We start from the raw sequence: 23,848 nt of genomic DNA on the forward strand, positions 1-23,848 counted from the left end.
TCCCGGGAAGACGGCGTGCGCATGCTCATAGTCCACACGGCGCGTGCTCACGCTCTGGCCCCGCCTTCGAGCGCGCGCGATGGGTCATCTGCGCATGCGCCAGATCTAGATCGCGAGCAGTCCGGTTGTGTGCGCCTGCCCAGGCCAGACGAGCGCGCTATTGTGCGCATGCTGTGCTTCGGCAGCGACTCCCAGCGGCGGTTGAGGATCACTGTGGAGATCCAGGAGAGATGCTGATTTGGGATCTGGTGGTTTTCTTGACCTTGCAGCTGTGGTCGTTGATGGGCGCTCAGCCGGCGTGCAGGTTGAGGCTGCAGTGCAGGGGATGGGGTGCTGCCAGGGGTGGATGGGAGTTGGTTCTTCATGAAGCTCAGAGCTGCTCCCAGTCCTTGTGGAAATCAGACATGACACCTTCTCCCACGCTCAGCATCACGAGGTCTCCGGAACCTGATGCCATCCGGGTGCTGGGGGTGGAACCCCGGGCCTTGGGGATTTATCAAACCCAAGATCCTTACGCAGTGTACAACCCCTCCAACCATCCAGCAGCCGTCAGTAATGGGGGCTGTGCTGTGCTGTGCTGTGCTGTGCTGTGCGTGAGAGCATGGTTGCAGGCAGCGCTGATGCCTTTCCTTGGCCAATTAGAAACGTCTCTAACCTTGAGTGCCTTGACGACGTGAGAATCCCTGGTCTGACCTCTGAAGCGCCATGGCACCTGTTTTTGTCTCTCCCTGAAACACTTGGCATATTTCCTCTCAGTTGCTTCCTCGCTCAGGTCCTGACCCAGCACCTTGCCCTGTGTAAAGCTCCACTCCTGGCTGGGCATGGTGGATCATACCTTGACTGTCATCCCAGCACTTGGGAAGATTGCCACAAGTTCCAAACCAGCCTGGGCTCCATAGCAAGACTCTTGAAAATCACCCAAATGCATAATTTAAAACTGTGCCTCAGGGGCTGGAGAGAGATGGCTCAGCAGTTAAGACGATTGCCTGCAAAGCCTAAGGACTGGGGTTTGATTTCCCAGTACCCATGTAAAGCCAGATACACAAGGTGGTTCATTTAGAAAGACACAGTGGAGGAGAGGAAGTGTCTCTGCTAAGGCTCACTGGTAGGATTGGGCTAGGATCTTAAATGCTAGCTTAGAGTCCTGTTTCCTTACACTCTTCCCAAAGGTGCCCCCTGGGGAGTAGTTGGATTTGAGTACAAATGCAATCCCTCAGAAACAAGGTGTCTGTGATGAGCTTTTTTTTTTTAAGAAAAAAATATTTATTTATATGAATGAGGAAAAGAAGCAGAGAGAGAGAGAAAGAGAGAGAGAGAGAGAAAATGGGCACACCAGGGCCTCCAGCCCCTGCAAATGAATTCCAGATGCATGTGTCACTTGTGCATCTGGCTTATGTGGGTCCTGGGGAATTGAACCAAGGTCCTTTGGCTTTGCTGGCAAGTGCATTGACCATTAAGACATCTCCCCAGCCCTGTGATGAGCTTTTAGGAGTTCTGGAGACCCTTGTTGATGTCTCTGTATGGACACACATCTAGCCTTGGGAACATGTGGCCTGCTGGGGCTCAAAGAACCTTAAAGCACCAAGAACGGGGACAGAGGCTGGTCAAGGGTCAGTCACTGCATACTGACCAACAGTCTGTCATCCTTTCCCTCTAGGTCGCACACAGTGAGGACAGGAAAAGTGTTCAATGTCGTACAAACAGTTACAGGGGTATGTGCCTCCCAGCTTCAATCTTCCCATCAATCCAATGAGGGATCTGGGCACTTCCTAATATTTCTTTTTCTTTCTTTTTTTTTTTTCTTGGTTTGTGTTTTTTTTTTTTTTTCCAGGGTAGGTCTCGCTCTAGCCCTGGCTGATCTGGAATTCACTATGTAGTCTCAGGCTGTCCTCAAACTCACAGTGATCCTCCTACCTCTGCCTCCAAGTGCTAGGATTAAAGGTATGCACCACCACACCCAGCACATCTGAAAATTTCTTTTGAGTATATGGTGTGCATGCATATGTGCACATGCACCTGTGGAAGCCAGAGCTGGATGTCGGATCTTCCTCAATCACCCCCCACGATATTTTCTCAAGACAGAGTCTCTCACTGAACCTGGAGCTCACCACTTTGGGTAGACTAGCTAGCCAGTGAGCCCCCTAGGATCTGTATCCTTGTGCTGGCTTTACAGATATGCACCACTCTACTTAGCATTTTACCTGAGTACTGAGGATATGAACTCAGATTTTTATGTTGTGTGACAAGCGCTTTACCCTCTGAGCCATCTCTCCAGTCCCCTCTTTCTGTTTTTCTGAGGCAGGGTCTCAGCTCAGGCTGGCCTCCAACTCACTGTGTAGCCAAGGATATCCTTGAACTTTTCGAATCCTCCTGAGTGCTGGGATGGCAGATGTATGCCAAAACAGCAGCTGAGCCAGGCGTAGTGGTGCATGCCTTTAATCCCAGCACTTGGGAGGCAGAGGTAGGAGGATTGCCATAAGTTCAAGGCCACCCTGAGACTACATAGTGAATTCTAGATCAGCCTGGGCTAAAGGGAGACTCTACCTCAAAAAGAAAAAAGAAGAAGAAGGCAGTAGCTGAATTGATTATTTATCATTTGAAAGCAAAGAAAGAGACATAATGGGCATGCCAGGGCCACCTTGTGCCTCTGGCTTTATCTGGATACTGGGGGCATCAAACCCAGGCCATCAGCTTTTTCAGGCAAGTGCCTTTAACAGTATAATTTATTTATTTGAGAGAAAGGCAGATAGAGAGAGAGTGAGAAAGTGGGCACTCCAGAGCCCTTAGTCACTGCAACTGAACTCCAGACACGTGTGCCACCATGTGTATCTGGCTTACATAAGTACTGAGGAATCAAGCCTGTGTCCTTTGGCTTTGCAGGCAAGCAAGCACCTTAACCTTCTCTTCAGCCCTGACTCATTATTTTTTCTCTCGTGTTTTTTCACTTTTTTAAAAAAAAATTATTGTTGTTGTTATGGAGACAGGGTCTCCCTTTGTAGCCCAGGCTGGCCTGAAATTTGTGATCCTCCTGCCTCATCCTCTCCATAGCAGGGATGCCTGCCCCACAGAGCCTGACTAACCTTACATGTTTGCAATGTTAAAACTGCAGTCCAGGTTCTGGAGAGATGTCTTAGTGGTTAAGGCACTTGCCTGTGAGTCTTAAGGACTCAGGTTCGATTCCTCAGTACCCACATAAGCCAGATGCATATAGTGGTACTTGCATCTGGAGTTTTTGCAGTGACTAGAGGCCCTGATGCCTGCGCGTGCACGCGCTCGCTCTCTCTCTCTCTCTCTCTCTCTCTCTCTCAATAAATAAATAAATAAATAAATAAATAAAAACTAAAAACTCAAAGCCTTGGGCTGGAGAGATGGCTTAGCAGTTAAGGCCCTTGCCTGCAAAAACCTAAGAACCTAGGTTCAGTTCCCCAGTACCTACATAAAGCCAGATGCACAAAGTGGGACATGCATCTGGAGTTTGTTTGCAGTGGCTAGAGGACTTGGCACACCCATATTCTGTCTGTGTGTGTGCTTGTGTGTGTGTGTCTTTCATTCTGTCATAAATAAATAAGGGTTGGAGAGATGGCTTAGCAGTTAAGGCACTTGCCTGTAAAGCCAAAAGACCCAGGTTCAGTTCCCCAGGACCATGTAAACCAGATGCACAAGGTGGCACATGCATCTGGAATTGGTTTACAGTGGCTAGGGGCACTGGTGTGCCCATTCTCTCTCTCTCTCTCTCTCTCTCTCTCTCTCTCTCTCTCTCTTTCTCTCTCTCTCTACCTCTTTCTCTCATAAATAAATAAAAACCAAAAAGAAAACAATTAAATAAAATATATTTTTTAAATCGCAGCCTTGGGCTGGAGAGATTGCTCAGTGTCTAAGGTGTTTGCCTGTGAAGCCAAAGGACCCAGGTTTGATTCCCCAGGACCCACATAAGCCAAATGCACAAGGTGGTGCATGTGTCTGGAGTTTGTTCACAGTGGCTGAATGCCCTGTCACATCCATTCTCTCTCCCTCTCCGCCTCCCTTCCTCCTTCCCTCTTTCTCTCTCTCAAATAAATAAAATTAAATGAATAAAATTAAAAATTCAGTTGGTATTGTATATATGAAAGTACAATGATTGAGATGGGGAGGTAATATGCTGGAGAATGGAATGTCAAAGGGGAAACTGGGGGGGGGGGAGGGTATTACTATGGGATTTTTTTTATAATGATGGAAAATGTTAATAAAAATTAAATAAAAAAATTAAAATTCATAAAAACACAGCCTTTAGCTGGGCTTGGTGGCTCACACCTTTAAACCCACCACTCAAGAAGTAGAGGTAGGAAGATTGCTGTGAGTTCAAGGCCACCCTGAGACTACATAGTGAATTCCAGGTCAGCCTGGGCTAGATGAGACCCTGCCTCGAAAAACAAACAAACAAACAAATAAAAATCATAGCCTTGTTCTCACCATCTGTTCCTTGCTCCGTCCCCATGGCTCTGTAGGATGTCCTGCGCTTTGCATTTCCATTCACAATGCTGATTAGACACCCTTGTGACAAGAAACTGGCACTGTATCTGGGGTAAGTGGTCATTTTGTTTTCTTCCTTTTCATTGAAACTACATTTTCATTTCTTCAGTCACCAAACCAACAACAAAGCTGGCCATGCCTGAGCTGTTAGCAGCTGGCCGGCTGGGCACCCACAGTCAGGCTAGGGTTAGAGACACAGACAGACTATAGTAGTGCCGTAAAAAAGCTCAGTACTGATGGCCTGGAGAGATGGCTTAGCGGTTAAGCACTTGCCTGTGAAGCCTAAGGACCCCAGTTCGTGGCTTGATTCCCCAGGACCCACGTTAGCCAGACGCACAAAGGGGCGCATGCATCTGGAGTTTGTTTGCAGTGGCTGGAGGCCCTGGCATGCCCATTCTCTCTCTCTCTATCTGCCTCTTTCTCTCTGAGTCTGTCACTCTCAAATAAATAAGTTAAAATACACACAAAAAAATTTTTTAATTATTTTTTTAAAATCTCAGTACTGAGTTCACAGGGCCCATGTTGTGGCTATAACAAACCATGATCTAAAAATAGTTATCTTCTCCTTCTCCTTCTTTTCTTTGTTTTTTTGAGGTAGGGTAGCCCAGGCTGACCTGGAATTCACTATGTAGTCTTAGGGTGACCTCGAACTCATGGTGATCCTCCTACCTCTGCCCCCTGATTAAAGACATGCACCACCACATCCAGCTATTTTTTTTTTTTAACTTAGATTTTCAAGGTAGGATCTCCCTCTAGTCCAAGGTGACCTAGAATTCACTCTGTAAGTCTCAGTCTGGCCTCGAACTCACAGCAATCCTCCTACCTCTGCATCCTGAGTACTGGAATTAAAGGCATGCGTCACTATACCAGGTTACTTTTGTTTACAACCCTGTGTCAAGAAAAGAAGCTGGGCCAGTCATGGTGGCGCACACCTTTAATCCCAGCACTTGGAAAGCAGAAGTAGGAAGATCACGGTGAAGTCAAGGCCAGCCTAGGATTGCATGGTGAGTTCTAGGTCAGCCTGGGCTAGAGTGAGATACCCTAATCAAAACCCCCACCAAAAAAAAAGAACACCCCCCCCCCTGCACAGCCAGGTATGGTGGTACATACCTTTAATCCCAGCACTCAGGAAGCAGAGGTAGGAGGATGGCCATGTGTTCAAGGCCACTCTGAGACTATAAGACCCTACCTTGAAAACCCAAAAAAAAAAAGGAAAGAAAGGGATAAAGAAAAGAAAACATTGGTCAGGCATGGTGGTGCATGTCTTTTATCACAGGACCAGAGAGGCTGAGGATGTTCCCTGTGAGTTCCAGTCCAGCCTAGGCTACATACCCTGCCTGACCAGGAACAAGTTTGTTTGATTAAATAGGGTTAGCACTGCCACCATCATCTTGTTATGTGGGAAGTTGTCCTAATTTTACTCTCTTGTTGATTTCAGGAAACACCTTTTTTTCACAAGAAACAACTTTGAGAGCAGTATGCTTCCCTTCACCATCCCTCAATCAATGGCGGTACTTACTTCACTAAACCTTCAAAGCCCACTCGAATTATGTCAGATTCAGGGTCAGACACAGTTCAGGAATGTCAGACTCAGCATGTCCCTTAGCTTAAAGGGGGATGTAAGGACATTCAGAGGCCTTTGGAAGCCAAAACAAGGTTTTTGTTTTTTGTCTTTTTAATCACTGTTAGCAAAATGAGTTCTCCTCCCTCCACCCCTCTCACTCTGAAGACAGAGAGAGAGAATATATTTATTTGTTATTTATTTATTTATTTTGGCTTTTCAAGATAGGGTCTCATTCTAGCCCATGCTGACCTGGAATTCACTCAGTAGTCTCAGGGTGGCCTCGAACTCACAGTGATCCTCCTACCTCTGCCTCCTGAGTGCTAGGATTAAAGGCATGCTCCACCACACTCCACCTTATATATTCTTGTTATGAGTTTTTTTTAAGGAAAGATCTCACACTATCCCAGGCTGACCTGGAACTCATTCTGTAGCCCAGGCTGGTCTTGAACTCATGGCAACTCTCCTGCCTCAGCCTCCCAAGTGCTGAAACAAAAGGCATGCACCATCACCCACGGCTTATGTACCCAGGCTGGTCTTTAACTCACTATGTAGCCAAAATGACCTGAAATTGCTGATTCTCCTGCTTCCACCTCCCAAGTTTGGAGACAACAGGTGTGTGCCACCACACCTGGCCAAAATATGAAATATGAAATATGAAAAAACAGCAAGGCAGGGTGGCACACAGCTTCAATCAGAGCACTTGGGAAGCAGAGGTAGGAGCATCGCTGTGAGTTGGAAGCCAGCCTGGGACAACAGAATGAGCTCCTAATCAGCCTAGACTAGAGTGAAACCCTACCTCCAAAAAGCCCCCCCCCCGCACCAAAAAAAAGCGATGGTTTTCACTTATGTCATTGCTGTGATATTATATGTGTGAGCAGTAAGTTATGGGAGATTTATTTAGGCTCACAGCTTGAGGGAGGGGAAGTTATGTCCAGGGTTTGTGGCTACTAACTCACACCTGAGTTGACTAGGAAGTAGACAGGAAGTAAGGCTATCAAACCTCAAGGCCTGTCCCCAAGTAACCCACTTCCTCCAGCAAGGCTCCACCTCCTAAAGGTTCCATGAGCTTTCCAAACAGCGCCCCCAGTTGGGAGTCAAGTGTTCAAACCCATGAGCATGTGGGGTCACTGCATACTGAGGCTTGTTCCCAGTATTGGGAAGAGACCCAGGGCTTCACAGGGAATTAGTAGTGTGTGTATATGTGTATATGTGTACGTGTACCTGTGCATATGTATGTATTTGTATGCATGTGTGTATACATGTATGTGTGCCTGCATGCTACATGCAGATGTATTTATGTGTGTGTGCACATGCACATGTGTATATGTAATTGTATGCATGTGTACACATGTACCTGCATTGGCATATATATATGCATTTGTATGTATGTAAGTATATGTGCATATATGTATGTATGTATGTATGTATGTATGTATGTATTTGTGTGTGTGCATGTATACCTGCACTTATGTATATGCATGTATTTGTATGTGTGTATACGTGTGTATACCTGCATGTATATTTGTATGCACATATGTGGGCATGTGTACTTGCACATGTGTGTATTTGTGTGTGTTTGTATGTGTGCACATGTACCTGCATGAGCTGGTGGTCAGGGGGTGTTGGTCCTCGTCGTCCCCTTCTTCCAGACAGGATCTGTCAGACTGCTTTACTGCTGGGAAGGTCAGTTGGGATTATCCTACTCAGACACCCGCCGCCATAGTATTGGGATTAGGATGACAGACGCGAGCACTGCTCGTGCCTGGCTTTATGTGGGACCAAACATCCAACTTCAGGTCATCAGGCTTGGGCAGCACCTGATTTAACCAGTGAGGCGTTTCTCCAGCCCCTCCTCCCAAAATATTTATTTTTATTTTTATTTTTTTATTTTTATTTATTTATTTGAGAGTAACAGAGAAAGAGAGAGAAAGAGGTAGATAGAGAGAGAGGGGGAGAATGGGCGCGCCAGGGCCTCCAGCCACTGCAAACGAACTCCAGACGCGTGCACCCCCTTGTGCATCTGGCTAACGTGGGTCCTGGGGAATCGAGCCTCGAACCAGGGTCCTTAGGCTTCACAGGCAAGCGCTTAACCGCTAAGCCATCTCTCCAGCCCCCAAAAATATTTTGATAAGGAAGCAAGATGGCAGTGAATTTAGATGGCAGAGAGTGACAAACAATACTGTGTCTGGCTAGACCATGGGATTACATTTCCCAGTGTCTGAGACAACCAAGAGTTCCTGTCATAGTGTTTTTACACACATGCTGAACCAATGTCTGATTCGCCACAGTTACCACTATGGTCCATGTCATTCTTTTAGGTGGGGACACCGGAAGTGACATCAGCTTTTTTTTCTGGTGAAGTATTGCTGCTGGTAGTGAACCATAAAATCTACACTTATGAATACAGCTACAATGTCTGGGGTATCTCCTCAGGTAGGTATATTTCCTATTCTGTTTGTTTTTAATTTATTCATTTGAGAGAGAGAGAGAATGGGCGCGCCAGGGCCTTCAGCCACTCCAAACGAACTCCAGACGCGTGTGCCCCCTTGTGCATCTGGCTAACGTGGGTCCTGGGGAATCAAGCCTTGAACCAGGGTCCTTAGGCTTCACAGGCAAGCGCTTAACCACTAAGCACCCTCCAGGCCTGTTTGTTTTTTGTTTTTGAGATAGTGTCTCACTCTAGTCCAGGCTGACCTGGAATTCACTATGTAGTCTCAGGGTGGCCTTGAACTCATGGCAATCCCAAGTGCTGGGATTAAAGGTGTGCACCACCATACCCGGCCTTTCTACATCCCCCCCCCTTTTTTAAGATTTTATTTATTTGAGAGAGAGAAAGGGAGGGGCTGGAGAGATGGTTTAGTGGTTAAGGCATTTGCTTGCCAAAGCCAAAGGATCCCAGTTCAATTCTCTAGGACCCATGTAAGCCAGATACACAAGGAGGAGCATGCATCTGGAGTTTGTTTGCAGTAGCTGGAGGCCCTGGCATGCCAATTCTCTCTCTGCCTCTTTCTCTCCCTCATAAATAATAACAAAATAAATAAGTATAAAAGAGAGAGAGGGAAGGAGGGAGGGAGAGAATGGGCACATCAGGGCCTTCAGTCACTGCAAACAAATTCCAGATGGCATGTGCCGCCTTGTGCATGGGGCTTATGTGGGTCATGGAGAACTGAACCTGGGTCCTTAGGTTTTACAGGCAAGTGCCTTAACTTCTAAGCCATCTCTCCAGCCCTTTCCTACTCTTAAAAAAAATATTTAGAAAAAAAGAAGAAGAAGAAGAAAAATATATTTTGCCAGACATGTTGGCGCATGCCTTCAATCCCAGTACTTGGGAGGCAGAGGTAGGATCGCCATGAGTTCGAGGCCACCCTGAGACTGCCAAATGAATTAAGCTGGGTGTGGTGGCTCACGCCTTTAATCCCAACACTTGGGAGGTAGAGGTAGGAAGATTACCATGAATTCGAGACCACCCTAAGAATACAGAGTGAATTCCAGGTCAGCCTATGCCAGAATAAGACCCTACCTCTTAAGAAATGTGTGTGTGTGTGTGTGTGTGTGTGTGTGTGTGTGTGCGTGTGTGTATAATTTATTTGAAAAGAGAAAGAGAGATTGGACATGCTATGGCCTCTTGCCTCTGCAAACAAACTCCAGGTGCATGCACCACTTTGTGCATCTGGCATTATATGGGTACTGGAAATCAAACCCAGGCCAGCAGGCTTTACAAGCAAGTACTTTTAACCACTGAGCAATCTCTCCATCCCCCATAAGCTGAACTTTTTTTTTTAATTTTTTTTATCCATTATTTATTTATTTATTTATTTGAGAGCAACAGACACAGAGAGAAAGACAGACAGAGGGAGAGAGAGAGAGTGGGCGCGCCAGGGCTTCCAGCCTCTGCAAACGAACTCCAGACGCGTGCGCCCCCTTGTGCATCTGGCTAATGTGGGACCTGGGGAACCGAGCCTCGAACCGGGGTCCTTAGGCTTCACAGGCAAGCGCTTAACCGCTAAGCCATCTCTCCAGCCCTAAGCTGAACTTTTTGATCAACTGCCAAATTGTTTCCATAGGGGTCACACTATCTTACATTCTCTCCAACATAGTACAAGGGCTCTGATTTCCCTAATTCCTTCCTGCAGCTTACTAACTTGTGTTTCTATGATAGTTACTATACAAGTAAGAGTGTGCTGGGATGTCCTGTGCCCTTTTCTTCCCTGCTGGGGATGAAATCCTTGAATATGTGAGGTAGGGACTGCACACTGACTGCCCCCAACCCCCACTGTGGGTTCTAGGCTGTCACTTTACCGCTGACCACATACCCAGCCCTCACTGTGGATTCTTGGGAGGAACTCTATGGCTAAATCACATTTAAGCCTCTGCTTCTACTTTTAAGTGAAATCAATGAATAGTTTGTTAGCTGGTAGGATGGCTCAGTGGTTCTACAGGTGCTTGCTTAGGCCTGCCAGCTCAGTTCAATTCCCAAGTCATTCACATAAGCCAGGCACAAAAAGCAGCATAAATGTCTGGTGCTTAGCAGCAAGAGGCCCTGGCATGCCCATGCACACATGTCCAAATGAGTAAGTTTTTAGAAGTGTTTTGTTTCTTTCTCCTAAACAGTCGATCTTTTACTTTAATTTTTGGTTTTTGAGGTAAGGTCTCGCTCTAGCCCAGGCTAGAATGGAATTCACTATGTAGTCTTAGGGTGGACTCAAACTCACAGTGATCCTCCTACCTTTGCCTCCCGAGTGCTGGGATTAAAGGTTCACACCACCATGCCTGGTTTAAGCCAGTAGATCTTAACTGGGGGACGTGTGCCCCACTGCAGGGAACACTTGGCAATGACTGGAGGCATGTGTTTTGCTCAGGTGAGGGGCAGCTGCTCCTGGCATTGAGACCCCTAAGCATACCATGACTTTTATACAGACTCAGGCCTAGTGGCCCTCACCTGTCATCCCAGTACTCAGAAAATGGAGGGAGGAGGATTGTCATGAATTTGATATCAGAGATACATAGCAAGTTCAGGCCTATAAGTCCTTGTCTCCAAACAGCATACAAATTTTGAATTTATATATACATGCATTATTATGAAGGTATGTAATCATTTTCTCTCAGGTGTTGATCGGCCTGTTTCCCATGTTCATGTTGACAGTTGCTGTTTGGAAGAAGTACAGTTTTGTTTGGTAAAGAAAATCTTCCTGTTTTTCTTTTGTTTAATGTGTGTGCAGTATGTGTGGTGTACATGTATGTGTGTATATGTACCCATACATGTGTGGGCACACGTGTATGCATGCATGTGAAGTTCATAGTTTGACACTAGATGTCTTCCTCAGTTACTCCCTACCTAATTCTTTGAGAGATTTGGCCAGACAAGCTAACCAGTGAGTCCCAAGGACTGTCCACAGTGCTGGGGTTACAGACATACGTCACTATGCCTGGTTTTTACACTAGTACTAGGGATAAAAAGGTCATACTTGAAAGGTAAGCACTAACACACTGAGCCATCTCCCTAAACCTTTCTTAAAACTGTTTTAAAATATTTTTTCTTTTCTTTATTTATTTGAGAGAGAGAACGAGGAAAAAAGCAAGAGGCACAGAGAGAATGGGCACTCCAGGACCTCTAGCCACTGCAAACATTCTCCAGTCACCTTGTGTAATCTGGCTTTGCGTGGGTACTGGGGAAGTGAATCGATCCTTTGGCTTTGCTGGCAAGCACCTGAACTGCCAAGCCATCTCTTCTGCCCTCCCCCGCCCTTTTTGTTTTTCTTTTCCTTTATCAAGGTAGGGTCTCACACTAGGCCGGGCTGACCTGGAATTCACCATGTACTCTCAGGGTGGCCTTGTACTTCCACCTCTCCTCCTACTTCTGCCTGCTGAGTGCTGGGATTAAAGGTGTGAGCCACCACACCTGGCTTTCTCCTGCTCCTTTTTAATCTTTTAAAAAATTTATTTAAGAGAGAAAGAGGTAGACACAGAGAGAATGGGCACTCCAGGCCTTCAGCTACTGCAATCAAACTCTGGAATCATGTGCCACCATGTGTACCTGGTTTACGTGGGACCTGGGAAATTGAACCTGGGCCTTTGGATTTGTAGGCTAGTGCTCTAACCACTAAGCAATTCCTCTAGCCCTTTTAAAGCTTTTTTTTTTTTTTTTTCAAGGTAGGGTCTCACTCTGACCCAGGCTGACCTGAAATTCACTATGTAGTCTCAGGGTGGCCTCAAACTCACCACAGTCCTCCTACCTCTGCCTCCTGGGTATTGGGCTTAAAGGTGTGCGTCACCACACCCAGCTTAAAACACTTTTATTGACAAAATTTTCTTTTGATTTTTTTCAAGGTAGGGTTTCACTCTAGCCCAGTCTGACCTGGAACTCACTCTTCAGTCCCAGCCTAGCCTCAAACGCATGGTGATCCTCCTATCTCTGCCACCCAAGTACTTGTATTAAAGGCATTTTGCCACCAAGCTAGGCTTTTTTTTTTTTTTCTTTTTTTAAGATAAGGTCTCACTCTGGTTCCAGGCTTATGTGGAATTCACTCTGTTGCCCAGGCTGGCCTTGAACTCATGGCAATGCTCCTACTTCTGCCTCCCCAGTGCTGGGATTAAAGGCATGTATCACTATACCCTGCTTCACATATCTACACTATTTATTTGAGAGAGAGAGAAACAGGCAGATAGAAAGAGAGAGTGAGAGAATGGGTGCAGTAGGGCCTCTAGCCACTGCAAATGAACTCCAGACGGATGCATTACCTTGTGCATCTGGCTTATGTATGTCCTGGGGAATCAAACCTGGGTCCTTCAGCTTTTCAGGCGAGCATCTGAACCACTGAGCCATTTCCAGCCCTGGATGCCTTTTTTTGTTTGTTTTTCAAGATAGAGTCTCACTGTAGCTCAGGATGACCTGGAATTCACTATGTAGTCTCAGGGTGGCCTCGAACTCATGGAGATTCTCCTACCTGTGCTTCCTGAGTGCTGGGATTAAAAGGCCATGCATCACCACACCCAGCTCTGATTGACTTTTTTTTTAATGTAACATATATCCTGAGGTGTGTGTGTGTGTGTGTGTGTAGGTAGGGTCTCACTCTAGCCCGGTCTGATCTGAAATTCACTATGTAGTCTCAGGGTGGACTTGAACTCACAGCAATCCCCCAACCTCTGCCTCCTGAGTACTGGGATTAAAGGCATGTGCCACCATGCCTAGCTGTTGTTTGTTTTTTTTGTTGTTGTTGTTGTTTGTTTGTTTTTTGAGTTAGGGTTTCACTCTAGCCCAGGCTGACCTGGAATTCAGTAGTATGTAGTCTCAGGGTGGCCTTGAACTCACCGAGATCCTCTTACCTCTGCCTCCCGAGTGCTGGGATTGAAGGTGTGCATCACCACAGCAGGCCTTGTTCTTACATTCTTTCCACCACCTCTTCTTCAATGGTCCCTGAGCCTTGCAGGGTGTGTTAGAGATATCTCAATTAGTGCTGAACACTCCACTGTCACTTCTCTAAATGTTCCTGTGATTTGGGCCTCCCCAGTGGTCACCAGCATTCAGAAAGAGAAGCTTCTCTGTCCAAACATGACAGCAGCACTATCTATGGACATACATATTGAGAAGGCAATTTGGTGGGCACAACATATCCATTTAGCTGAACAGTAGTCGTAGGTTCTCTTCTGGGGCTATGACCTTCCCAGCCTTAGGCTTTTGACTAGGTTTTCAGTAACAAGGATACCTTTCTTCCTGTGGAGCAGGCCTCCAGTCCAATCAGAAATCCATTGGTTTCCCCCATAACAGTCATGCCACTAGTGCACCCATGGACACATCTTTTCTGGTCCACTGCTGCGTAAACCTGTGGCTGACTTTTCTTCCCCAGCACTATGGCAGCTCAGAAGCATGAAGGAGCCCTCTCCTAAGAACACTGGTTTCCATCTATCTTTCCCCCTAGGAAATGAATAATGATGTCTTTGCATACATGCGTGGAGAACCACTATCTCAAACGAGGATCTACCACTCAAGTAACGGAGGATATAATTTCGAGGAATTCATCTTCCCAGGACAGGTATGGCCAACTGGGGAAGAAGATGAAAGTAAAAAATGTCTATGCTACCCAGCACCCCATCTACTCTGGAGGCTGAGGGGGAGGATCCATCGGCCATAGGAATTTGAAAACAGCCTGGACAACATGGTGAGAGTCTGTATCAAGCACAAAAGCTAGACATGGTGGCAGAGGTGATGCCCAGCGTCTGCTCATGCCACCCTCTCCCCTGCCATCAAGAAGCTTCCTTACAAAACTGTAAGCAAAAATAAAACCTTTTCTTCCATCAGCTGCTTTTGCTCAGATGGTTCATCCTCACAACAAGAAGGGAACTACATGGCCGGGCGTGGTGGCACATACCTTTTATCCCAGCACCGAGGCAGAGGTAGGATTCACTGTGAGTTTGAGGCCACCCTGAGACTACACAGTGAATTCAAGGTCAGTCTGGGCTAGAGTGAAACCCTACCTCGAAAAAAAAACAAAAGAAGGGAGCTACACTCTCCCCAGCCACGGGCTTCATTGTTTTCCAGGTAGAGTCTCACTTTAGCCCAGGCTGACCTGGAACTCATCTGTAGTCCAGGCTGCCCTCAAATTCACAGTGATCCTCCTGCCTCAGCCTCCTGGGTGCTGGGATTAAAGGTGTGCACCACCATACCCAGCAATTTCATTTTCTTTACAACTGAGTAGAACCCAGTTGTGTAAAAGTACTGCACCTTCATTACCCAGTCATCAATTGAAGGGCATCTGGGCTGGTTCCATTTCCTAGCTACTGTGAACAGAGCAGCAATAAACACGGATGAGCAAGGATCTCTAAGGTGGTGACTAAAAAGTCCTTAGGATATATGCCAAGAAGTGGTATACCTGGGTCATATGGTAAGTCTATTTTTAGCTGCCTCAGGACACCCACACTGATTCCCATAATGACTTTACCAGTTTAAATTCCCACCAACAATGCTGAAAGTTCCTCTTTCCCCACAGCCTCGCCAGCATCTGTTGTCATTTGTTTTCTTTTTCTTTTCTTTTCTTTTTTTTTTGGTTTTTCGAGGTAGAGTCTCACTCTGGTCCAGGCTGACCTGGAATTAACTCTGTAGTCTCAGGGTGGCCTTGAACTCACAACGATCCTCCTACCTCTGCCTCCCGAGTGCTGGGATTAAAGGCGTGCGCCACCACGCCCGGCGTCATTTGTTTTCTTGATGATAGCCATTCTGACAGGAATGAAATGGAATCTCAAATTTAATTTGCATTTCCCTGTTAAGTAAAGATGTAGAACATATTTTCAGATGTTTATTGGCCTTTTGTATTTCTTTTGAGAACTCTCTATTCAGTTTTTGATTGGGTTGTTTGATTTCTTATTATTTAGTTTTTGAATTCTTTGTAAATCCTAGATTTTAAATTTTTTTAACTTTTATTTTTATTTATTTATTTGAGAGAGAGAGAGAGAGAAAGAGGCAGAGAGAGGAAGAGAGAGAATGGGTGTGCCAGGGCCCCTAGTCACTGCAAACGAATTCTAAACACATGAGCCCTCTTGTGCATCTGGCTTACGTGGGCGTGGTGGCACATGCCTTTAATCCCAAGCACTTGGGATGCAGAGGTAGGAGAACCACTGTGAGTTTGAGGCCACCTTGAGACTACAGAGTGAATTCCAGGTCAGCCTGGGCTAAAGTGACACTCTACCTTGAAAAAGCAAATACATACATACATATACATTTAAGGGAGAGAGATTGAGGATAGGTGCACCAGGGCCTCTAGCCACTGCACACTCCAAATTCATCACCCCTTTGTGAATGTGGCTTATATGGGTACTGGGGAATCAAACCTGGTTCCTTATATTTCGTAGACAAGCACCTTAACCACTAAATCATCTCTCCAGCCCTAAATCCTAGATTTTTCTTTTCTATTTTTTTCTTTCTTTTTTTGGTTTTTCAAGGTACGGTTTCACTCTCATCCAAGCTGACCTGGAATTCACTATGTAGTCTCAGGGTGGCTTCAAACTCACAGTGATCCTTCTACCTCTGCTTCCCAAGTGCTGGGATTAAAGGCATGCACCACCACACCCAGCCCTAGATTTTTTTTTTTTTTTTTTTTTTGAGATAGGGTCTCACTCTAGCTCAGGCTGACCTAAAATTCACTATATAGTCTCAGAGTGGCCTTGAATTCTCAGCAATCCTCCTGCCTCTCTGCCTCCCAAGTGCTGGGATTAAAGAAGTGTGCCACCATGCCTGGTTCGAATCCTAGATTTTATTATTATTTTTGTTTTGCTTTGTTTTTTGAGGTAGGGTCTGGAATTCACTATGTAGTCTCAGGATGGCCTTGAACTCATGGTGATCCTCCTACCTTTGCCTCCTGAGTGCTGGGATTAAAGTTGTGAGCCACCACACCTGGCAAATCCTAGATTTAAAAATATATATTATTTTTATTTATTTGTGAGAGAGAGATAGAGAAAGAGGTTGATAGAGAGAATGGGTGTGTCTGGGCATTCAGCCATTGCAAATGAACTCCAGATGCATGTACCACCTTGTGCATCTGGCTTACATGGGTCCTTGGGAAATCAAACCTAGGTCCTTTGGCTTTGCAGGCAAGCACTAAGCCATTTCTCCAACTCTAGATCCTAGATTTTAATCTGCTGTCAGATGTACAGCTGGCAAAGATTTTCTCCCATTCTGTAGGCTGCCTCTTTGCTCTATTCACAATGTCCCTTGCTGTACAAAAGCTTTTTAATTTCCTGAAGTCCCAGTGGTTGGTGAGTCGTCTTACTTCTTGAGTGACTGGGCTTCTGTTCAAAAAGTCCTTGCCTAGGCCTGCTCCATTGACATCGAGTACGGGCCAGAAGATCCCACGGAGGACAGTGCAGCTTAAGTTAATACAATAGACACAGAAAACAAGGGATCCAGGGCCTCTATCTCAGAGGGCAGAGGCCTTGAACCTTAGCCCTCTGTGTTCTCATTATCCACTTTGCCAAAGGCTCATTAATTATCAGCTGCTACCATAGATCATCATAGGAGCACATTCTCACAGAACTACAAGCTATATTATTTTGAGACACAGCAGATGTTTACAGAGAAAGAAGTCAGTTGGCCAGCAGGGCTTTGCAACCTGCAGCCTGGGAGAAGGAGGCCCCACACTCCCAGACTTGCATTGGTATGTGTGTATCAATTTTGCCAAAATAAACATTCTCTCTTTTGTATTGAGGTAAGGTCTCTCTTTAGCCCAGACTGACTTGGAATTCACTATGTAGTCTCAGGATGGCCTCAAACTTACAGTGATCCTCCTACCTCTGCCTCCTGAGTGCTAGGATTAAAGGCATGTGCTGCCACACCTGCTCCATTTTTTTTAATTATTTACTTATTTGCAAGCATAGAAAGACAGACAAGAGAGACAGATAGAGAATGGGTGTCAATGCCTCCACCACTGCAAACAAACTCCAGATGCATGTGCCACCCTGTGCATCTGGCTTACGTGGGTACTCTGGAATCAAATTTGGGTCCTTAGGCTTTGCAGACAAGTGCCTTAACGGCGTAGTCATCTCTCCAGTCCTGCAAAACTTTTTAAACATATTTTTTATTAATTTATTTACAAGCAAAGAGAGAGACTGGGAACACCAGGGCCTCCAACCACTGCAAACAAACTCTAGATGCATGTGCCAGCTTTTGCATCTGGTTTACGTGAGTACTGGAGAATTGAGCCTTGAGCCAGGGTCCTTAGACTTCACAGACAAGTGCTTAATCTCTAAGCCATCTCTCCAGCCCCTCAATTGTTTTTTTTAATTTATTTATTTGAAAGAGAGAGAAAGAGAGATTGAGAAAAAGACAGAGAGAATGGACACACCAGGGCCTCTAGCTACTGCAGAAGAACTCCAGACACATGCGCCACCTTGTACATCTGGTTTATGTGGGTACTTGAGAATCGAACCTGTGTCCTTAGGTTTTGCAGGCAAGCACCTTAACCACTAAGCCATCTCTACAGCTCTCAAATATTTAAGAAGACATTCTTTCATTTGAAATTAGTATATAATCTGGACTTAAATTTAGAATTAAACCCAGAACACGGTGCTGTCTCCAGTAATGAATATATGTAATTCTCTGTCTGCTCTGCAGAAGGAGTTGACGGGGACGTTGGGGGGCATCTTCCACCTTCACTCCCTGTCCCAGGTCGGGATGCTCATCATAGAAAATGAAAAGGTAAGTCACTGGGCACGGGAAAGCCTGGACCAGGGCCAAGGCTCTGTGGAAACCCGTGTTGTCAACTCTTGTTTTGTTTTTGAGACAGGGTCTTATATAGCTGAGACTGACCTTGAAATCCTGATCCTCCTGCCTCCATCTACCAAATTCTAGGATGACAGACACATGTGTCACCACACTCAGCCTGTATGTAGCTTAAAAAATGTTTTCATTTATTTATGAGAGAGAAAGTAAAAAATGGGTGCACCAGGGCCTTCTGTAACTTCAAAGGAACTCTATGTGCCAATTTATGCATCTGGCTTTACATGGGTACTGAGGAATCAAACCTGGGCCTGTAGGCTTTGTAAGCAAGTGCCTTTAACCACTGAGCCATCCCCCAGCCCCATGTATGTAGCTCTTCATATGTGAAAGACAATTAGCTTTTCAGTCATCTGTTCATCCATAAACCTACCCACACGCCCATCCAACCAATCATCCATCCCCTACTCACCTTTCACCCCCCCCCCCAGTCTTTCTCCTGAGGCAGAAACTCAGAAGGCTGTCTCCCATACACTGACTCAGCACTTCCATCTCCCACCCCTCACCATTGGCCTCCTGTGGGTCTGTGAACCTGCTGGGTGCTTTGCCCCCTCAGGTCTCTTCACCACAGATGAACTGAAAGCCAGGTGTGTCAGTTAATCTGTTGCTTCTCCCCTGGGGTACCTTCCACTGAAGAAACTGGAGCTCTGGGAGTCAGCAGTTCATTTTAGGGAGCATAGTGATGAGAGGTGTTTGGGCTCATCATTGGGATTCACACAGGGGCTTCTGGCATCATGGGATGAGCTACTTTCACACACAGCATGGCCTACACATGGAGCCAGGCTCTTCTTTGTAGCAGATCGAGCAGGAGCAGCTGCTCGTGCAAGAACAGAGACAGTCTTCTTGACCCCTTCCTAAGCTCATTCAGGATCCCGAGTGTGAACATGTTCAGACTGTAGAGGTGCTGGCAGTGGTCTCATGGTGTCCCTCTCTCCTCACAGGGCACCTTCTGGAAAAGTGATCCAAGTTTCTCAGTAGAGTTCACAAGCCATTTCTGTTTTCATGGGTTTTTGTTGTTGTTTGTGGTGGTGGTGGTTTTTTTTCAAGGTTGGGTCTCACTCACTATGGAATTCACTATGTAGTGTCAGGGTGGCCTCAAATTCACAGAGATCCTCCTATCTCTGCCTCCTAAGTGCTGGGATTAAAGGCGTGTGACACCATGCCCGTCACTGTTAGAGAGAGAGAGTGAGACAGAGCAAGAGGCACATAGAGAGAACGGACACACCAGGGCCTCTAGCTACTGCAAATGAACTCCAGAAGCTTGTACTACCTTGTGTATCTGGCTTTACATGGGTAGGAGGAAATCGCTCCTGGATCCTTAGGATTTGCTGGCAAGCACCTTAACTGCTGAGCCATGTCTCCAGCCCTTGGCTATCTTTTTTGCTATGGTGTGTGTGAATTCAGGCACAGATGGGCCATAGTCTCTGTGGGGCAGTTAGAGGACAACTTTGAGTGTTGATCGCCTGTCCACATTCTTTGAAGAAGGGTCTCCTGTTCACTACTACCCGTACCAGGCTGGCTGGCCCTCAAGCTCTAAGGTTCCTGCCTGTACCTCCTTTCCCAGCACAGCTGCACTGGGGTCACAGACACTCATGCTCCATGTCCAGGATGCCCTGGGTACTGGGGGTCCAAACTCAGGTAGTCACATTTGCACAGCTATCCCACTCAGCCATCTTCCCAACCTTGCTTTTTTTGTTTGTTTGTTTTTTGAGGAAAGTCTCACTCTAGCCCAAGGTGACTTGGAATTCACTCTGTATTCTCAGGGTGGCCTCGAACTCACGGTGATCCTCCCTACCTCTGCCTCCCGAGTACTGGGATTAAAGGCATGCGCCACCATGCCCAGTTAGCCCTATTTTTGTTAATGAGAAAGAGTGAGAGAGAGAGAAAGAATTGGCACTCCAGGGCCTCCAGCCACTGCAGCTGAACTCCAGATGCATGCGCCACCTCCTGCACACGTGCAACCTTGCACTTGCATCACCTTTTGTGTCTGGTTTATGTGGGACTTGGAGAGTTAAACATGGGTCTTTAGTCTTTGCAGGCAAGTGACTTAACTGCTAAGCCACCTCTCCTGCCCCCCCTTTGAAAAAAGTTATTAATGTATTTGCCCATCTGGGCACATGTTCACGTGTGCACACGTGTTATGGGTACACCAGAGTTTCTTGTTACTGCAAACAAATGCCTGTATGGAGTTGAACCATGGCAAGCAGGCTTTGCAAGCAAGCACTCTTAACCACTGAGCCATCTCTCTAACTACTGATTGTCTTTTTGGTCTCAGGGTATGTTTGCGTACTCAGATCACCCCCTGAACCGAAGTTTGGGTCTGGTCTTTGATTACAAGACGCCCCTAGAAATCCTCTGCGTCCCAGGCCAGAGGGGTTTTCTGATCCTCTGGAGTCAGTCCAGCCTATTGGTATCTCCCAATTCAGGTGAGCTGTGTGCCTTGGGGCTTCCTCCAGCTAGGATGGATTTGGATCTGGACTTCAGGTCTCATTTAGTGGACTGAGAACAGGAATTCCTTGAGATCAGTCAGGGCCTTCCACTCAAAACTAAGTATCCAGGATGGGGAGTCATGCATGTTCAAATGATCAGAGCTCTCCTGGCACAGGGGAAATCAGGAAGTGGTACCTCCAGGCAGATGAGACTGGATTGTGCCACAGCCCTCATTTGTACAGGCACAAACCCCAGCCCAGGAGAGGACAGTTTCACCTGGGTTCCCAGGCTCAGTTGCAGCCGCTGGAGCACCCAGTCTTGACCCCATAATTCCCCAGTGGCCAGAGACCCACCCACACATTTCCTAAGTCTCATAACAGACTGGGGAGACAGCTGTCACCACTCCCCCGTCCCTGGAAAAAATGGCTCAGGGGACAGAGCCCCCATGATAGGCCATCCATCACAGAAAGGGAGCACCTCATGTTTGTTTGTTTGTTTTTTAATAAGGTCTCATTCTAGCCCAGGTTGACATGGAACTCACTCTGTAATCTCAGGTTTGTCTCAAACTCACAGCCATCCTTCTGCCTCAGCCCCCCATGTGTTGATATCCTAATGTGCTACTGTGCTGGGTGCTCATCTTGTCCCTCTTGTATGTGAGGTCCCCAGGGGCTGCTGCCCACAGGACCAGTGCTCTGTGACTTACCTGCACCTCCATCTCTCTTCTTTGGTTGAGTGCAGATCTCGCTTGGCGGCCCAGCAGGCCTTGAACTCTGACTCTCCCGCTGGAGCCTCCCAAGCACTAAAGTCACAGGTGTGGAACACCACTCTGGCTTTTTAAAAAAATTATTTATTTACTTATTTTGAGAGAGGGAGGCAGATAGAGAAAGAGAATGGGTATGCCACGACCTCCAGCCACTACAAATGAACTCCAGATGCATGCACCACATCGGGCTTTATGTGGGTACTGGGGAATCGAAACCGAGTCATTAGGCTTTGTAGACAAGAGCCTCAACCATTGAGCCATCTCTCCAGGTCCCCATATGTTATTATTTATAGCTGTTACCCCTATTAAAAGTCAGTCTGATCTGGGAGTGGTGGCATATGCTTTTAATCTCAGCACTAGGAAGAGTGAGGCAGGAGGATCACTCTGAATTTGAAGCTTTCCTGGGCTGCAGAGTGAGTTCCAAGTCAGCTTGGGCTAGAGTGACACCCTACCTGAAAAAGAAACAAACAGAAAAACAAAACAAGTCACTCTGTCTTGTTCAAGTCCCTGGTAATCAGGAAACCTTTTCTCTCCCAGCTCAGGCACTTTCCCCAGGGGGACTTGCAGGAGTTGTCTTGTCCTGTCACGTGTTTTAGAACTCGTTTTTTTGAACACAAGTCCATCAAAAGCCAATGAAGCAGCTAGAGAGGTGCTGCTGCTGGCAGAGCTCAGGGTGGTACTAGCCCGGGATCTGCTCTCATAGGATGCAGAATGCACACAGCACCGAGGTTTATGAATGTCCCTGTCCCCTCCTAGGTCAGATCATTGACTATGTAAAGCTGCAGGGGAACACGGTTTCTTCCTGGTCTGCGGACAACATCACCATCTACACCATCACCACCAGTGCGTACCTGAGCTTCCTTCCTCCACTTTCGTTCCCTCCCCCTTCCTTCTTCCCTTCTTTTCTTTCTCCCTTCCTCTCTACTTTCCTCCTTTCCTCCCAGACTGTAACTGGTCAATGCTCAAGTGCATGTGATTGGTTGAGGCTTGGCTGTGTGTGATTGGTGGAGGCTCAGCTGTTTGTGACTGGTGGAGGCTTGGCTGTGTCTGAGTGGTTGAAACTCAGCCATGTGTGTTAGGCTGAGGCTCTGCTGCCTGTGATTGGCTGAGAGTTGGCTTCCTGTAATTGGTTGAAGCTTGGGTGCATGTAATGTATATAAACTGGATTGTAGGTCATTATACCAGAACCCCATGTCCTGGGCCAGTGTGGGGTGTGGCTTCCTGCTTATGCCACCTAATGGTGGTGCAAAGGGTGAGATGCTGAAGAGAGATTGCTTCTTTCTGTTCAAGCAAATGCCTTTAACTGCTGAGCTGTCTCCTTAGTTCTGATCCGTTTTCTGAACTTTTTGGTTTGTTTTGGTCCAGGAGACTGACCATTTGTATATCTGCTTTCTCTTTCCCAGATGAGAATGAACTGGCCATACTCACACGGGAGGATGAATTGTATTATGGGAGTCATGGGTACCTGCAAACCACTGTAATGAAAGTAGGTAAAAGCCAGAAGCCAGGTTTTCACTGGCAGGTATGGCACAGGCACATTCTCAAGCCCCTGTTGCTGCATCTATAGATGAGCATCACTGTGGTTATTTCTGTTGAGTTTTGTGACAAGATCTCAGGGAGCCCAGGCTGGCATCAAACTTGCTAGACAGCCAGGAGGGGCTTTGAATGTCATATTCTTCCTGCCTCCACCTCCACACGCTGGGATGACAGGTATATGACTGGATGCCCAGTTCCAGCTGCATCCCTGGCCCCACTGCATGCCCCTCCCCCACGCTTACCCAGCTTCTTCTTCTTCTTCTTCTTCTTCTTCTTTTTTTTTTTGTTTTGTTTTGTTTTGTTTTGTTTTTCGAGGTAGGGTCTAACTCTGGTCCAGGCTGACCTGGAATTAACTCTGTAGTCTCATGGTGGCCTTGAACTCATGGCGATCCTCCTACCTCTGCCTCCCGAGTGCTGGGATTAAAGGCGTGCACCACCACGCCCGGCTTCACCCAGCTTCTAGTATACACCATTAACCTCTGTGCTTCCCTCATCTACTTTTGCTCACACCTGGTAGAAAACAAGCAGCCTTTGTCACTTGTTTCTCTACTAGTTACCTTGTTGCTGGGATGAAATGCCCGACAAAAATCGGTTTTTGGGAGGAAGCGTGTATTTTGGCTCGCAGTTCAAGGATGCAGTCCATCGTGGCAGAAGGAGCCTGAGGCTGTGGTCACATTCGGTCCGTAGTGAGGAGGCAGAGAGTGAAGCTTTGGCTACTTGTATAGTCCAGGACCCTGATCATGTGGTGGTGCTGCCCACAGTGAAGGTGGGTCTTCCCACCTCA

At 46.7% G+C, this 23,848-nt stretch overlaps 1 protein-coding gene across 1 annotated transcript in view; it reads left to right on the forward strand.

The window, feature by feature from the left end:
• Positions 1-176: 176 nt before the first annotated feature.
• The window catches only part of Catsperd (cation channel sperm associated auxiliary subunit delta), a 50,732-nt gene continuing 27,060 nt past the window's right edge, over positions 177-23,848 (forward strand). The window contains exons 1-11 of the mRNA XM_045134727.1: positions 177-304; positions 1,658-1,712; positions 4,485-4,561; positions 5,948-6,020; positions 8,392-8,506; positions 11,180-11,247; positions 13,990-14,103; positions 18,174-18,257; positions 20,611-20,761; positions 22,285-22,371; positions 22,932-23,014. Coding sequence (XP_044990662.1) covers positions 231-304; positions 1,658-1,712; positions 4,485-4,561; positions 5,948-6,020; positions 8,392-8,506; positions 11,180-11,247; positions 13,990-14,103; positions 18,174-18,257; positions 20,611-20,761; positions 22,285-22,371; positions 22,932-23,014 — 981 coding nt within the window. The 5' untranslated portion in view covers positions 177-230. The remainder of the gene's footprint in view (positions 305-1,657; positions 1,713-4,484; positions 4,562-5,947; positions 6,021-8,391; positions 8,507-11,179; positions 11,248-13,989; positions 14,104-18,173; positions 18,258-20,610; positions 20,762-22,284; positions 22,372-22,931; positions 23,015-23,848) is intronic.

Source organism: Jaculus jaculus, chromosome 15 (assembly GCF_020740685.1).
Source record: "Jaculus jaculus isolate mJacJac1 chromosome 15, mJacJac1.mat.Y.cur, whole genome shotgun sequence".
Lineage (NCBI taxonomy): Eukaryota > Metazoa > Chordata > Mammalia > Rodentia > Dipodidae > Jaculus > Jaculus jaculus.